Source organism: Bufo gargarizans, chromosome 5 (genome assembly GCF_014858855.1).
Source record: "Bufo gargarizans isolate SCDJY-AF-19 chromosome 5, ASM1485885v1, whole genome shotgun sequence".
NCBI classification, from domain to species: Eukaryota; Metazoa; Chordata; class Amphibia; order Anura; family Bufonidae; genus Bufo; species Bufo gargarizans.
Window position 1 is genome coordinate 23,244,346 of NC_058084.1, and position 17,737 is coordinate 23,262,082.

General features: G+C 42.3%; 1 protein-coding gene across 2 annotated transcripts in view; it reads right to left on the reverse strand.

Annotated features, from left to right (window-relative positions):
- The window catches only part of LOC122939698 (cytochrome P450 2C29-like), a 228,690-nt gene that overhangs the window by 8,099 nt on the left and 202,854 nt on the right, over positions 1-17,737 (reverse strand). For both annotated transcript variants that reach the window (XM_044295870.1, XM_044295871.1), the window contains exon 9: positions 11,241-11,382. In XM_044295870.1, the coding sequence (XP_044151805.1) occupies positions 11,241-11,382 (142 nt within the window). The remainder of the gene's footprint in view (positions 1-11,240; positions 11,383-17,737) is intronic.

The following is a 17,737-nucleotide window of genomic DNA, read 5'->3' on the forward strand; positions in this document are numbered from 1 at the left end:
CCCCAGTCAGTGCAGCAAGGTGTAATAGGATTGTTCCTATTCCCCAGGCTGTAACCTCCTCGACTGAACCCTGTTCTACATAAATGCTGTGGAATGATGCCTCCCTATCCTTTCCCTACACCTTGAATAATCTTTACCTGAACTTGTAAATCGTTTTTTTAGCACAATTAAGTCTTTCCTCGCACTGTCCCTAGCGCCTGCTGACGTCTCTCCCCGCACTAAGTACACTGGTAAATGGCAGAATCGACGATGGCTGAGGCTATTTATAGGGCTGTGACATCACAGGGCTAGCTTCTGATTGGTTGCATGCATGGCATTATGGGTGATCCTGACTTCCCAGAGTTCCTTGCTCCATGTCCTCACACGTGCAGCAGCCATTTTAGGAAGAAATGCGATTCGTTACCACGAGTCGTGAGGAAATTCGGATTAGGTGCGAATCTAATTTTTCCTGAAATTCTGATAGAATTCAACTTCATCAACTTCAATTTGCTCATCTCTAGTTGCTATATTTTACACCACATTTGATAAATGACCCCCTATATCACTCAAACTATTCAAAACTGATTTAAAAAACATTGTTAACCCTTTAAGAGTTCCGCACAAATTAAAGCAAAATGGAGGTACATTTTTTTTGTTTTTTGTGTGTGCAGATTTCCCATTTAAAACAATTGTTCCTCCAGCACAGCAAGGGTTAACAGCAAAACAAACTTCAATGTTTATTACGTTGATTCTGCAGTTTACAGAAACACCCCAGATGTGGTCGTAAATCTCTTTATGGGCACAAGGCAGGGCTCAGAAGGAAAGGAGCACAAAATTGTTTTTAGAGGGCAGATTTTACTGGAATGGTTTTCAGGTCATATTTGAAGAGACCCAGAGGTACCCATAGAAAGAAAACCCCCAAAAGTGACCCCATTTTGGAAACGACACCCTTCAAGGAATTGATTAAGAGGTGAAGTGAATGCTTTGATGCAACAAGCGTTCCATAGAATTTAGAAACACTTTATAAAAAGTGTAAAAAGTGTAAAGTGTAACAATGAAAAATTACTGTTTAGTTGCAATAATGTCATTTTAGCCCCAAATTTTTCATTTTTACACGGCACAACAGGAAATAATGCACCCTACAGTTTGTTTTTTGCATTTTTTCCTAAATACAAAAATGCCCCATATGTCATTGTAAACTGCTGTTTGGGGCCACAGCAGCTTTCAGAAGGGAATGAGCGGCATCAGGATGTTTTAACATAGAATTTTCTGAAATTGTTTTTAGGGGCCATAACAATTTTTTTGTTGACTGAGCTGTATGAGGATTTGTTTGTTGCAGGACAAGCTGTAGTTATTTTTTGTTGTTGTACCATTTTGGAGTACAAATGACATTTTGATTGGTGAGGTAGGCAAAAGTTACAATTCTCTCTGTTTTTTATTTCTAGTTTTTATGGGGTTCCTCATATAAGATATGATAATTTTATTCTGTGGATTGAAACAGTTATGGTGGTACCAAATGTATATAGTTTATTTATGTCTTGCTACTTTTTCAGCATCAAATCACTTTTGTATCAAAAATAAATTACATTTTGCATTGCCCTATTGTAAGATCCTCACCTGCTTTGCACTCCAGGGGAACCAAGAGGGGTCCTCGTGGAGTTGCGGGACAGGTTATGCGTGTCTCTGATGCACCAGCGCTGACCCCTTTGCGAGCCAGTGCGGAGATGCGTTCGCGTGGACATCGGAGGGGAGGACCGTCGGAGTCCCGGGGACAGAGTGGCCAGGCGAGTGACAAGACGCCGCGGCCAGGGTTGTCTCCGGTGTCTCCTGCGACTTCCGTTTCCGCATCTGGGTCCACGCGCTCACATACTCGCGCTGAGTCAATCATGCGTCCGTGCGTACGCACGATGGCAGGTTCGCAAAGGGATACACGGTCGCGAGTACGCGCTTCTTATGCACTTTGTCGACCAGTGGCGCATATTATACTGACTCACAAGAGCAAAGTGGATTAGGGAGCCAGCCATGGGTTAATCAACTTGTGATTGCCTTAGGCCTTGTCCTCAGGTGCAGGGCAATTTGTTCACCTATGGTAGTGGACACTTGGCACCCTGGGATTGGTCAGCAGGCATTTAAAAGGAGGTCTCTCAGGGTGATCAGTGCCCACTGTTATTTTCCCTCAACCAGGTATAGGTCACAACTCCTAGTGACTGAAGACTGCCAGGAACTTTGTCCTTACAGCGGACCCAAGATCTGGAGTGACTCGACTGCCAAGTGCACAGCATCATTCAGCACTGGTTGGGACTATTCCTGGAATCTCCTTGCCTGGTTTTTTGTTATTATTCCTTGTTACCAGCAAGTGTCCTGGACGTTTATGTTTCTGGTGAATAAACACCTTTTTGCTTTCATCACTGGTCTGTTTGTTGGTGCCTTGCATTACACCTATACTAATATACGTAACGTTTTAATTTTTTCACTTATGTAGCTGTGTGAGGGCTTGTTATTTTGTGGGACAGGCTGTAGTTCTTATTGCCATAATTTGGGGGTACTGTACATATGACTTTTTGATCACTGTTTATTCAACTTTTTTGGGAGGTGAGGTGGAAAAAAACTGCAGTTCCGCAATGTTTTTTTATTTATTTTTATGAAGCTCTCCACGTGGGATCCTTTTATAGATCAGGTCATTACATATGTGGCCATACCAATTATGTGTATTTTTATTTTTTCATTTTTTAATCACTTAGAAATGAATATATGAAAAAGGACTATTTATTTTTATTAACATTTTTCTTTTTTTCTTCTTTAACACTTATTTTTTTATCAACTCCCACTTGAATCTTGAAGAGATACAGTTCATTGCAATAGTCATCTACTGCAATACACTGTATTGTTTTACACTTTTTGGGGGGTACTAGAGTGGTGATCAGAGCCTGAAACTGGCATTTTTACACTGCCACTCTCTGATTAGTAGTGTTGATCAAGAATATTCGAATTTCGAATTTTTATCGCGAATATAGGTCATTCGAAAATTCGCAAATATTTTGAATATAGTTATATATATTCGCAATTTTGAATATTAAAAAAAAAATTTTTCCCTTTTTTTTTTTTTCATTAGATTTTTTTTAAAATCAGTACACATGATCCCTCCCTGCTTCTAGCTTGTGGGACAATAAGAAGGCTGCAATATACTTGACATTAGGAGTAGTAGTGTTTGCGAATTTAGCTCTATATTCGTTTTTTCGAATATTCGCTATATTGCTATATATTCTTGTTTTAGAATATTACGAATATTCGAAAAAAACTAAGTTATAACAATATAGCGAATATTCGAAAAAAATGAATATAGAGCAATTTAGCTAATATAGTGCTATAATCTTTTTTGTCTAATAGTTGAAAAATGTGCAATAAAATTTGATTTCTAAAATTCGAATTACGAAAATTCGCATATAAAACAATCATTACTTTGCCGATTTTTCGGGTAAAAAAAATCGTGAATTTTCGAATATTCAACGAATATTCGTGAAATATCTCAAATTCGGATATGACCTCTGCCGCTCATCACTACCGATTAGTACAGACTAACTAATCAAAGTGATTGCCGGCAAAGGACCACTCTCATTGGTCCCTTTCCGGCTTCTCCAGTGTCTCTGTTCTCAGGGAGTGCAGAGACTCTGGGCTGTGACACTTTACAGTCCAAATGATTGAAGGGGTTAAACAAGGAGGACACTGGTCAATTAGATAGCTCTGTGCCCTACACAGGGATTGATGCAAACTGCGCTGTTATCCTATGGATCTCTTCAGATTACAGTCCCTGCACTGTCACTGCAGTCTCCCTATGCTCTCCCTACAGTGGTGTATAAAGCTGTACCAATGATCTCCCTACACTATCCCTGCACTTTCCCTATCAAATATTCCACAAATAAAAGCTTTTAGCAAAAATTGTCCCTAGCTCTTGTCACGTCTTTCCCTATGCTCAACTTACAGAGAAATAGCGAAGACCCCGCGGGATGAGGCCTTTAAAGGGCTGTGACATCACAGGGGCTGACTAGATGCTGATTGGCTGTCTGCATTGAATTATAGGTGATCTCGCTTTTCCAGGCTTCTTACTTTCACTTTGTAACACATGTAGCTGCCATTTTAGGAAAAAGAAATATTTGTTACCACAAATCCATGAGGAAATTCGGATTCATTACAAATTGATTTTTTTCCGGATCAAATTCCACTTTGGATGCTTTGATTCACTCAACACTAATACTTATGATAGTCTTTCTATTGCCGAGTTGTGTAAGAACACTCAGCGTTTTGACTGCCATGAGGAGGAGATTCGGGCACAGGCTGGAGACCTGATGAACGAAATGCTTAGATGTGTTAGTGGTGATTGTAGAAGTGGCACTTGTAGCCATGGGGGTTGCAGTAGGGGCACTGGTAGCTGTGGTGACAGTGGCACACGGGGCAAATATATAGGAGGGAATTGTGAGAATGATAAGGAGCCCATGTTCACATATCACAATCGGATGAAAGTGGCGGGGAGAGTGATTACTATGATGATTAGAGAATGTTTAAAAAATTTGATTTGGACGCTTTGCCAAATTCTTTCAAGAAATGTGCTTTGTTCCGAATTAATTCTTTACTAAGCGCATTCAATCAGCTACAGTATTTTTCGCCCTATAAGATGCACCAGCTCATAAGACGCACCTATGTTTTAGAGGAGGACAATAAGAATTATTTTTTTTTTTTTTATTAGAACTCAGGTCAGACTAGCAATCAGACACCCCAATGTAAATAGGACCCCAACAAGACCTCAGATCAGACCCACAATAAGAGCCCCATGCCTCTAATCAGACCCCTTTGTCTCATATCAGCCCCCATTGCCTCTCATATTAGCCCCAACAGTCCCCATTGCCTCATATCAGCCCCAGCATCTCCATATTGCCCCCAGATCAGTCACCAGCATTTCCATATTACTCCCTGCATCACCATATTGCCCCAGCATCTCCATATTGCCCCCAGTATCTCCATATTGCCAACAGATCAGTCCCCAGCATCTCCATATTGCTCCAGCATTGCCATATTGCCCCCAGATCAGTTCCCAGCATTTTAAAATTGCCCCCCAGCATCACCATATTGCCCCCAGCATCAGTGCCCAGCATCTCCATATTGCCTCATGTTTTATAAAATGAAATAAAACACTTACCTCTCCTGCTCCTGGCCGCCGCTCCTTAACTTCATTGCGATCCTCTTCATCCTGCTGTCTGCTGCGCTGTGAAGGGTGATAACCCATGAGCGCACTCATGCTGTACACAGCCTTCACAGCCGACAGCTGAGGACCAGGAAGCGGTAAGTACAGAGCCTTCACCGGTCCTGAGGTACTAATGAGCGCATCCATAATGGAAGCACTCATTAGTATTCGCCCCATAAGACACAGGGGCATTCGCCCCACACTTTTTTTGGGGAAAATGCGTCTTATGGGGCAAAAAATCAGCTATATCCCGGCCTGCAGGAAGAGTGTATCTCAGTGTACATCACTGTGCATTGCAGCAACATGCATAGTCCTTTCTGGTAGTGAAACAGTTACTGTGCGTAAGAATGACAGGCAGGTTTCAGAGTATATGGACTTGCACATCGTCGGGCAGGCCACCAACTGTTCTAGCTAAACCGAAAGAAACCGAAAGAAAAGCATACAGCAGTTTTCAGTACAAAATAAATAAAAATAACACTGTTCACCCTGCAAGACCTGTGTCCCAATGGAACAAAAGAAGGACTTGGAGGCAATGTCAATAAAGTAGTGTAGAAAAATAAAAAGCTTATTTTAAAGAGTAACTAAACTTTTAATTACCTTTTTGGTAAAATGTCCCTAATGCCCCAATAATACTTTTTTAAATATACTTGATTAATGCATTTTGAATTTTGAATTGAGTTTTTCCCCCTAAAACACACCTTTCCCTCTGCGCTTAAACAAAGGGCTAGCAGAGAACCAGGGACATAAGGATATATATATTTTTTTGTGTGTCCCCCACCACCTTGCTCTGCAAAAGGAGTGAATAAGTCTGTCCTGAGTGAAATGTCTGCCTGCTAGGATACTGAGCTGTACAATGACACTGCTGATACACACAGGATCTCTCCCCTACCTATTCTTGTGCAATGCTCTGCAGAACTTCTCCAGTCTGTCAGCTCCTGTGTCCAGCATTTGTCTCCTCACTGTCTTCAGCTACTCATTAAAGACTTCAGCTCTGAGTTTGTGCTACTGAAGGGGTTAAAGTTTTTCCTGAAGAATGGCAGTGCAGGAGGGCATGGCCAGCACACTGACGTCTCCTGCACAGACACACATCTGCTCTTTTAGGCTTGTGCACGAAACATTATCAGAGCAGGGAGAGAAGCTGACATCACAGGTCATGTGAAATCTGAGAAATCAACCACTGAAGATGCAGTAAGTGCATGGTAAAGCCTTTACAGTTGATTATTTAGAAACATACAAAGAACAAAAAATAAAATAAATTACTTGTACAAATCCTTTAAGCGGACAGGGAAAGGTGTGCTTTGGGGAGACTCTATTACAAATTAAAAATGCATTAATCAAGTATATTATAAAAAGTATTATTAGGGCATTAGGGACATTTTAACAAGACATTAAAAGTTTAGATACTCTTTAAGTCATGTTGTGGCAGTGCAAACATATGCTTTTGAATTACTTTTGTTAGAATAGTGTGCATCACTATTAGGCTCAGTTTACACTTCACTTATTTGGTCAGTTATAAGTAAAAAACACAGAACAGGTGCAGATCTTATCTGATACTAGGATTGGCTCCTAATTTTGTCTCACCATTCAGTAACGGCTGGAATTAACCTACCAAATAAATGGTGTGAACTCAGCCTTACAGGTTAATGTTAGCGTCAGGTATAATGAATTTGACCGTGCAGTGGCCCAAGATTCTACTACAGAGTGAAAGAGTGGTCTCATTTTACACCATCTGCTGCTTTCACATTTATTGATAGATAACCTATTTTGTTAGCGACTGATACAAGTAGTGCTGTCAGAGTGGGGAGAGTGTCAGCAGGAAGTTTGTGTTGATGTCACTGTTTATTTTTCCCTTCTTCTGATCCATCAGAAGAACAACTCAAAATAAAACAGGATCCTGTCTTTTGAGCATCATCCTTCACAAGGTTAGTAATTGATCAGTATTTGTAAGGCAAAAACAGGAGTGGGTCCAAAACAGTGATGACATATGAAGGAACTATTTACATGTCTTCTGTGTTTTGGACCCACTCCTGCTTTTGGCTTCTAAATCATAAGCAAATCGTAATGCAAAATACTGACGGTGTGATTGAGGCCTTTTGGATGCTCCAAAGACAGGATCTGTTGTGTTTTTCATTTTTAGGTTCTTCTGACAAATGAGAAGAAGGGTAAAATAAATTGTGATGTCAAAAAGGCCAAACTGTGACAAGAGCGGCCCCAGAACAGACTGGTGACTGTGGCAACAGCATGAGGAGTCAACATAGGGGCCCAGTCACAGAGTGATGAGGTGGAAGGTAAATGCAGTGGCAATAACAGCACAAGATGGTGGCAGTAGAAGAACATGGTGTGTGACAACAGGCCAGTGGCAGCATCAGAATAGTGGCTGAAGCACGTGGCTAGAAGTAAAGAGCCATATTTCACAATGTTCTGGTGTGGCAGCACAGTGCAGTCAGGACTCACTGCCAGAATGATCTAGTTTGATGCATCAGGCACTGGCGTGTGGAAATCCTGGCTGATCCAAGCCTGATTCATCTTTATAAAGGGTAAGCTCTTAATATTTTGTGTTAAAAGGAGAGTTCTCTTTCAGGTAACTATACACCGTGCCACACTAAATACCTGCTCTGATGCCACACTACTGGCCGGGCAGGAAAGCTTGTCCAGGGCAAACTCTCAATTTTATCCACAAATCAAGTTTGGCTGCCAGTAGTCAAGGGGATCTTGGATTTGGGGTGACATGGTGCACTCCAAGTAAGCCACCACCTGCTGGTTCAGGTTCTGCTCCATGTTCTGCGGCTGCTGGTGCTTTCTTCAGTAGGTGGGTGAAGAAACATGCTCAGGTATATACAGTTGCAACAAATTGGTCATAAAATGTGATCTGATCTTCATCTAAGTCACAACAATAGACAATCACAGTTTGCTTAACCTAATAACACACAAAGAATTAAATGTTACCATGTTTTTATTGAACACACCATGTAAACATTCACAGTGCAGGTGGAAAAGGTATGTGAACCCTTGGATTTAATAACTGGTTGAACCTCCTTTGGCAGCAATAACTTCCACCAAACGTTTCCTGTAGTTGCAGATCAGACGTGCACAACGGTCAGGAGTAATTCTTCACCATTCCTCTTTACAGAACTGTTTCAGATCAGCAATATTCTTGGGATGTCTGCTGTGAATCGCTTTCTTGAGGTCAGGCCACAGCATCTCAATCGGGTTGAGGTCCGGACTCTGAAGGCATATTTTCTTCTGCTTAAGCCATTTTGTTGTTGATTTACTTCTATGCTTTAAGTCGTTGTCCTGTTGCAACATCCATCTTCTGTTGAGCTTCAGCTGGTGGACAGATGGCCTTAAGTTCTCCTGCAAAATGTCTTGATAAACTTGGGAATTCATTTTTCCGTCGATGATAGCAATCCGTCCAGGCCCTGACGCAGCAAAGCAGCCCCAAACCATAATGCCCCCACCACCATACTTGACAGTTGGGATGAGGTTTTGAGGTTGGTGTGCTGTGCCTCTTTTTCTACACACATAGTGTTGTGTGTTTCTTCCAAACAACTCAACTTTGGTTTCATCTGTCCACAGAATATTTTGCCAGTACTGCTGTGGAACATCCAGGTGATCTTGTGCAAACTGTACACGTGCAGCAATGTTTTTTTTGGACAGTAGTGGCTTCCTCTGTGGTATCCTCCCATGAAATCCATTCTTGTTTAGTGTTTTACGTATCGTAGATTCGCTAACAGGGATGTTACCATATGCCAGAGACTTTTGTAAGTCTTTAGCTGACACTCTAGGATTCTTCTTCCCCTCATTGAGCAGTCTGCGCTGTGCTCTTAAAGTCATCTTTACAGGACGGCCACTCCTAGGGAGAGTAGCAGCAGTGCTGAATCTTCTCCATTTATAGACAATTTGTCTTACCCTGGACTGATGAACAGCAAGGCTTTTGGAGATACTTTTATAACCCTTTCCAGCTTTATGCAAGTCAACTTCAAGAATGTTGCACTATAATTGTGTGTTTTACCATGTTTAACCAATTTTCAGGTTATCAAGGGACTTTATTAACGCAACGTTTAAAGTGAAATACCCAGAAAGACTTTTCTGTGCTTAACCGTTCTACAACCAAATTTTTGCACTTCAAAATGTTTTTACACATGTTTTATACCCCATTTTAGGTATGGACTTTACTTCCCTAATGTGAGATCATTCTCTAATAACCATTTTGGCCGTAAGACATCCACCATAAAGAGAAAATGTATGTGATATATTTTATATATTTGCCTAGAATGTATTTTTATGCATAACCCTTTATTCACAGGAGGTTATTGAAGAGTCATGATAATACATTGCAATGTCTATATTCACATGTGCATATTTGGAGGTGTGTATTTGGTGTATTTCAGGACACGGCTTAGAGATCCACAGCTTCAGACAATACCAATGTCGAGGGCGACTTACATTTTACCATGGGGGTATGCAGCGTCCCACTATGTGTGTGCGGGGACTGCTTAAAAGCACTTTTGACCCTGTCTACAGTATTAGGTTGTAATGTATGATTTTGTGTGTATCTGTGTGTATCTGCAAAATCCCTGTTACCAGGCAGATTAGGTGTAATTTATACATCCTGCCACTAGATAGGGATATAGTTCAGGTCTTATACATATACCTACTTCAGGCCTAGTTAGTTTAGTTGAGACCAGGAGGGAGAGGATGATGATAGTGGAGTAAAGATATAGTCAGAGAAGAGAGCAGATCTGAGGAGTTCAGATCAGATTAGTGGGATAAAATGTAGAGTGAAGACTCCATTACACAGATTAGTGAGTGGAGCCGACTTCGCTATTAGGTGATACCAACATGTTAGGCGCAGAAGAGCGTTTTCCTTCTGTGGCCGCACTATAGACTTGCATCCCTGACCAGTAGGAGAAGAGTTTGCCTCCCTGGAAAAGAAACAAGCTTTCCTAAGGAATCATCAGTGATAAGAGCCATTATTGAGGGCCACAGACACCTTTGCACGATGGAGGTTTATAGCTTCTGGCAGCCACACCAAACTTCTGAGAGACAGTTGAGTTTTCCTGTCTAAATATTCAGCTTGTAGGGAAAGACAAGGAATAGGATCCCACACATCAAAAGGAACCAGGTACACCTAGCCCACTGCTCCAAACTAAAAACCTGAAAAGCCTAGAAACAGTGGATTTGCAGAATTAACTCTGTAACATCAAGAAACTGCATTTTTGTACTGCTGCAAACAAAAACATCTAAAGTAATAGTTGTGAGTTCTATCTTACCACTGTCTACCTCATTATTACCACTATTGGTTGTACCACCATTAACTGTACTGGCGTCATGACAAAAAAACATCAAGGGACTCAGCCGCAACAAGCACCCTAAGCACCCCTAACATCAAGGGCACCTCAACCACCATCTTGGCTGATGCTTCCTACCACAGAGCGTGCCCCGGAGGATTTCGTGCTGTCCACCTCAACACTGTGCTGCCGGCCCAGGGAGGCTATCTGCTAACCGTGAGTAAACTGATGTGTTATTATTTGGCCCCTCATTGGTCCACCGTGCACCTCACGTGTTGCCCTTGCGACTGGCTGGCTGCACTGCCAGGACAGGGTCATGTGATTCTCCTTCTTCATCTTCTTATTCTCCCTGTATTCTAATATGTAAAATGGTGGATGCCATATTGATTGATTTGTGTGGGATGAATTCCAAAAACATTGGGTTAGTTCAAAACTGAAGTTTTGGGGACTTCAGAAATTAATTTAGAATTGATTTGCTCACCTCTACTTTCTAAACCAATGAAGAGTGCAATATGGATTATATTCATCTAGCTAGTCGGAAAGGTTAAAAAAAAGGATGGGAAATACTGTCCGGAAATGAATGCAAGATCAGCAAATTCATATTTGGCTGCACTGGGTTTTTTCACTGTAGCAAGTGACTCCTTAGGAAGCTAGTACATTCCTTAATGATATCTGTATGACTCTGTTCATCTTCTCTTTTTGTGCAGTTACATCTTAGTGTCTTCAGTTCTTACCTGCTGAGAAAACCAAGAAGGCAGCCCTGGTGCGGAACTCCCCGTCTTCAGTCAAGAAATGCCCGGGGTTAAACTCTTCTGGAGTCTCCCACTGAGATGGGTCCATCAGGACGGAGGTGAGGAAGGGGATCACGGTTGTTCCCTGATAACAGGAAAGGACATGTGTTATCTAATGTATCTCAGTTATGACGATTGCAGTTTACAGATGATTTCCCTATTTTCCACCATTAGTCAAGTATTACAAGTGAACTAAATGGCTCTATGCAGCTAGAATACAGCTCAGCTTATATTATCCCAGTGATTAAATGGTTACACCGTCTCAGAAAGTGACTGTCATATGGAATAAACCACCACTCATCCTACAAGGTAAGTGGCCGCATTACAGGTTTAGCGCTTCAGCCCATTCAAAGTTCCTCCCTGCAGGTGATCAGGGTTACCACAGCGCATGCCATTCACTAAGGGCTCGTTGACATCTAACTTTTTTTAGAGACTTTTTTAATACTTGTTTTCATTCACGTTTTGTCACATCAAGATGTTTGCTGAAGGTCAATGGGAAATATGAAGCACAGGCCACACAAGCGTTTGTTTTGCACCTGCCATTTTTATTCATTAGGTGGTGTTTTTTGTTAGTTTTTTTTCCAAAAACTTAGCATACTGCAGTTCTTGAAGTTTTTTTTGTCAACACCTTCTGTTTAGGGGGGAAAACACTAGTGGTAAGACATACGGGGGTCATTTACTAAGACTCTTTTTTTTTTTTTTACTCCGGTCTTAGATTTCCCCCTATTCTTCCATACGATTCTGCTAATTTTTGATGAGGTCCGGATCTTGCGAGCATCTACGGCAGTCCGTGAGCCTGGCATGAACACTACTATAGCGCCTGTTTCCTGGCGTAAATGTTAGTAAATTTGTTGGGGACCCTGTGCTGCCCAACTGTTGAGCTCAAAGTAAAACATGCTGTGCAGCATTATACAGTACTTTAAACCTTAGAGTCCTGAAATCTATTGTATTACACGGACACAGTTAACGACACATCTCACGCAGCCAACGACACATCTCACACAGCTGTCCAAGTGTTGCAGAAAAATATTAAATTAGACATGCCCTGGAGAATAATGACTGTATTATAACTAAGATGGACTATGAGTAGGGTTGAGCGAACCCGAACTGTAAAGTTAGGGTTCGTACCAAACTTTTGGATTTTTGGACCCCGGACCCAAACATTTCAGCAAAAGTTCGGGTTCGGGTTCAGTGATTTCTTAGTGCTTTTTGAAAGGCAGCCAATCAACAAGCGTTTAACTGTCTGACCTTAGAAGCCATCACAGCCATGCCTACTAATGGCATGGCTGTGATTGGCCAGAGCAGGATGTGACCCAGCCTCTATATAAGCTGGAGTAATGTATGGCTGCACGTCACTCTGCTGTTACTAGTGTAGGGAGAGGATGTTTTTCTGTTATTTTGTATCTGCTATATAAGAAACATATACAAAATCAGACCATCCAAAAATCCATATTACATAAATCAACAATATAATAACATTTTACCCCAAGTACCCACCCTCCACAAGAGAGAGAGAGAGAGAGAGAGAGAGAGAGAGAAAAAAAACATCCGGCCCTAGTGCAACAATTTTTTCCATATTTTATCAGTTTTTCCTACTCTCTCACTATAGCTCTCGGACACCCATTACAATTTAATCAAATTAGTAACTGCTTCTTGCCACTGTCCCACTGTGGGGGAATCTCCATTTACCCACTTCCAAAGTATGAGAAGTCTGGCTTGAAATAGTACTTTGGCCCAAACCAATCGTATCTCTTTATTTAATTTAAGATGTTCTGTAGCCCCTAATATACAAATAGAGATGTCGCGAACATAAAATTTTCTGTTCACGAACGGCGAACGCAAATTTTTGCAAATGTTTGCGAACGGGCGAACCGCCATAGACTTCAATGGTCAGGCGAATTTTAAAACCCACAGGGACTCTTTCTGGCCAGAATAGTGATGGAAAAGTTGTTTCAAGGGGACTAACACCTGGACTGTGGCATGCCAGAGGGGGATCCATGGCAAAACTCCCATGGAAAATTACATAGTTGACGCAGAGTTGGATTTTAATCCATAAAGGGCATAAATCACCTAACATTCCTAAAATATTTTGAACAATGTGGTTTAAAACATCCAGTGTGTGTATACGATCAGGTATGAAGTTGTATCGATCAGGTAGTGTAAGGGTTACGCCCGCTTCACAGTGACAGACCAAACTCCCCTTTTAGTGCACCGCAAACAACCGCAAACAGTCCATTTGCCCAACCGCAAACTCCCCATTTGCACAAGGTTGGATACCAAGCTAGCCGTGTCCCGTTGATGTCATTGAAGGTTTCTTCCTCCACCAGCCACGTACAACACCAAGGGTCCCCGAAAGGTGAATTGAATTGATTTTTTGAATGAGGAGATGGTTAAAAAAAACGCTGGCTCCCTCCCCTTTGTTTGAATCCACGGTCACTGCGTCTGCGCCGTGCAATTTACTGTCACACCCGACTATTAATAGACTTTATTATGATTTTTTTATTTTATGTATTAAAAACCCATACAACAAAAAAAAAAAATAAAAATGTTGTTTTTTCTATGAAAAATTATCCAGCCGATCGCTTTTGGTCTGATCATAATTAAGCAACGACCTTATCATCTGGGATGTGGCAACATTGCCAACACACTCATAAAGGTGACGATCGCTTCATTGTGATAAGCAAGCCCCTTCACCACAAGAAGGTAGCGATTATGAAGGGGAATTGACACTTGTATGTGACTTTTTTTTTGTTTTGCATTTGCAGCCACAGTGCAGCACCAGAGGCCAGAGAAATTTGGCATGTACACAAGCCTGAAAAATAATGTTATTGTTGCAGCCGCTGTTGTAGCAGCGGCCGGAAAAATGTATGTTTTCAAGGCAGAAAGGTGACTAAAACATTGCGGCTTGAACCCTAGTTGGTGGCGGAGAATTCACGAAAGTCATCCGGTACGCAGACATTAAATACAGCAGCGTGGGGACCATTTTGAGGCCAAGGCATGTCATAAGGCCTTTTGTTAGTTAAACGTATCCTCTACTGTCAGTCCCTTTTGGATCCATGCCTCATTCATCTTAATGAAGGTGAGGTAATCAACACTTTTTTTGACCGAGGCGACTTCTTTTGTAAGTGACAATGCCTCCTCCTGCACTGAAGGTCCTTTCTGACAGGACACTTGAAGCGGAGCAGGCCAGAAGTTCTATCGCAAACTGGGATAGTTCAGGCCACAGGTCAAGCCTGCACACTCAGTAGTCAAGGGGTTCATCGATCCTCAGAGTGTCGATATCTGCAGTTAAGGCGAGGTAGTCTGCTACCTGTCGGTCGAGTCGTTCTCTAAGGCTGGATCCCGAAGGGCTGTGGCGATGTGTAGGACTGAAAAAGCTCTGCATGTCCTCCATCAACAACACATCTGTAAAGCGTCCTGTCCTTGCCGCCGTGGTCATGGTAGGAGGAGGATTACTGTCACTACCAGAGCTTTGAGACATTCTAATGGCCCTGTTTCTCCGCCCCTGTGATGAGGTCTATACTTTCTGTTTCCTTCCTCCCAGCTGTCACTCCTGTGTTTGATTTTGTTGCCTTTAAATCACCCCTCCTCCTTTGTAGAGGTGCGGATTATACTTTTCATTTGAGCTGTATCTCTCGCTTGAGTATCTTCACCTGTGTGATATCTTTTCACTGGATCTGTGTTCTGCTGAAGCAAGTACTTCGGATATTGTCTGCTGACTTTGGATCTGTTTTCACTGCAGCTGCAGCTCCTTCAGTTAAGTGTACATTCATTTGTGATTTTCTGTTTGCTGGATCCCAGGTGACCCTGACTCCCTCCGTATCTAGTGTAGGGAGCCGGTGGTCGTGTCCCCTCACTATTGTAGAGTGTTCAGGTGTTGTATAGTCGAGGTGCGAGGATATGTGATCCTCCATCATTGGGGTGTTCGCATAGGCTGAGCAATTTAGGGAGAGCTTTTAGGGTCTGACAGGGGTCACCCTTTATCCTCCCTAGTTTGGGTCCGGTCAGTTGCTTTTCACTGTGTAGGCTCTTGTTGCTCACTTACAGCCGTGACATTATAATCCGCCAAACCGTCCTTTTTTGACATGGATCCGCTTTCTGACCTGGTTGACCGCATGCAGGGTCTTTCTTTGGAGGTAGCGGATCTCCGTCAATCTATGACTCAGCTTCAAGCATTGGGCTCTGCTCCGGCCCATGGAGTCTGTTGCGAGCCAAAGGTCTCACTTCCGGAAACGTTCTCCGGGGGCAGTGAGAATTTTGTTTGTTTCAGAGAGGCATGCAAACTCCATTTTTGCTTGTGTCCCCATTCCTCTGGTAATGAGGAACAGAGAGTGAGGATTGTCATCTCCCTGCTCAGGGGTAGTGCTCAGACTTGGGCTTTTTCGTTGCCATCGGGGGAACCCTCCCTTCGATCCGTGGAAAGATTTTTTGTGGCCCTGGGGCAGATATATGATGACCCGGATCGTGTTCCTCTGGCCGAATCTAACTTAAGTTTTTTTTATGCCAGAACAAACTGTCTGCGGAGCTTTATTGTTCTGAATTTTGGAGATGGGCAGCTGATTCAGGTTGGAATGATGCTGCACTCCGGAGTCAGTTCTCTCATGGTCTCTCAGAGAGATTGAAAGATGCGTTTGCTTTCCATGAGAGACCAACGTCCTTAGAGTCTGCCATGTCATTGGCGGTACGCCTTGACAGGTGTCTAAGAGAAAGAAACGAGACCTCTCTGTCCAGTCATTTTCAGTCTAGGGGCAGTGGTGCGGACTCATTCACTGTGCAGGGGGTCTCATCTTCTCTCGGTTCCCTCTGTGGAGGAGCCCATGCAGCTAGGCCGACTTGCCCCTGATAGAGGAGGATTTAGTCCTCAGAGAATGTTTTTTTTTTGTTGTGGGGGCAAAGGTCATTTGGGAAATGTTTGTCCGTCTAGGAAATTCTTAAACTGTACAGAGAGTTATAATAAGAGAAAAACCTCAAAAGGTAAATCATCAAACTCTGCTTCATCTGCTACTTTGGGCAAAGTTGATGTAGGAATTGATGCTTTTCCTCTGACCTGCAGTTCCCGTTTTCTCCTTTCTGCCAGGGTAGCGCTCGGGAGCAAAGTCATTTCTTGTGAGATTTTTGTCGATAGTGGAGCGGCCGTCAATCTTATTGATACTCAATTTGTAGCCATGCATGGTTTTCAAGTTTGTACATTAGAAAAGGATATACCTGTTTTTGCTATTGACTCTGCTCCACTCTCACAGAGATCCCTGAAGGGCATTGTTCAGAATATCCGGTTAGCGGTAGGTGACACTCATGTGGAGGATATATCTTGTTTTGTCCTTAACGGATTGCCTTCTCCTCTAGTTTTGGGGTTACTCTGGCTCACTAGACATAAACCTACTATTGATTGGCAAGGAAGGCAAATAAATGAGTGGAGTGAGTTTTGTAGAGAGAATTGTCTCACAGCGATTTTTGCATAGGTGTCTACTAAAACTGTGCCACCATTTCTCTCTGATTTCTCGGATGTGTTTTCCGAGAGCGTTGTTCAGGAGCTACCTCCTCACCGGGAGTTTGACTGTCCCATTAACCTCATTCCCGGCGCCAAGCTGCCAACTGTATCTAGCAAGATATTGCCTGAAAAGGTTGCAAAACTAGGCAACCAGGCTTAGTTATTGCTTTTTTTCCTAACTCCTCACAACTGAGATTTTTAAAAGAACTTTTCTTTATATTTTCTCTAATTTTTGTTTATGTCTTGTGAGTAAATATTATAAACAATAAAGTAAAGCTTTTTAACTGTTAAAAAGAGATCCCTAAAGGGATTATTTGGTCCCACAGACCAACATAGTATTATGAATTATATCCCGAGGATCTCTAAAGGGACTGTGTAGATTAAGCTGCCAAATGCACGCCTCTACAATCTCTCACAACCGGAAAGAATCGCAATGCGAACTTATATCTCTGAGAGTCTCGATAAGGGGCATATTCGTCCCTCAAAGTCACTTGTTATTGCTGTTTTTTTTTTTGTTAAAAAGAAAGACGGCTCTCTGAGACCTTGCCTAGATTTTAGGGAGCTGAACCGTATCACAATTCGCGATCCCTATCCCCTTCCTCTGATCCCGGACCTCTTCAACCAAATTGTTGGGGCCAAGGTTTTTTCCAAATTGGATTTGAGAGGCGCGTACAACCTGGTCAGGGTCAGAGAGGGGGATGAATGGAAAACGGCCTTTAATACCCCTAATGGACATTTTGAGAATCTCGTTATGCCTTTCGGCCTGATGAATGCTCCGGCCGTCTTTCAGCATTTTGTTAACAGTATTTTCTACCATTTAATGGGGCAATTTGTATTGGTGTATCTTGATAATATTTAGATTTTTTCCCCTGATGTTCAGACCCATCAGGATCATCTTTTTCAGGTTCTGCGGATTCTGCGGGAGAATAAATTGTACGCCAAGCTGGAGAAA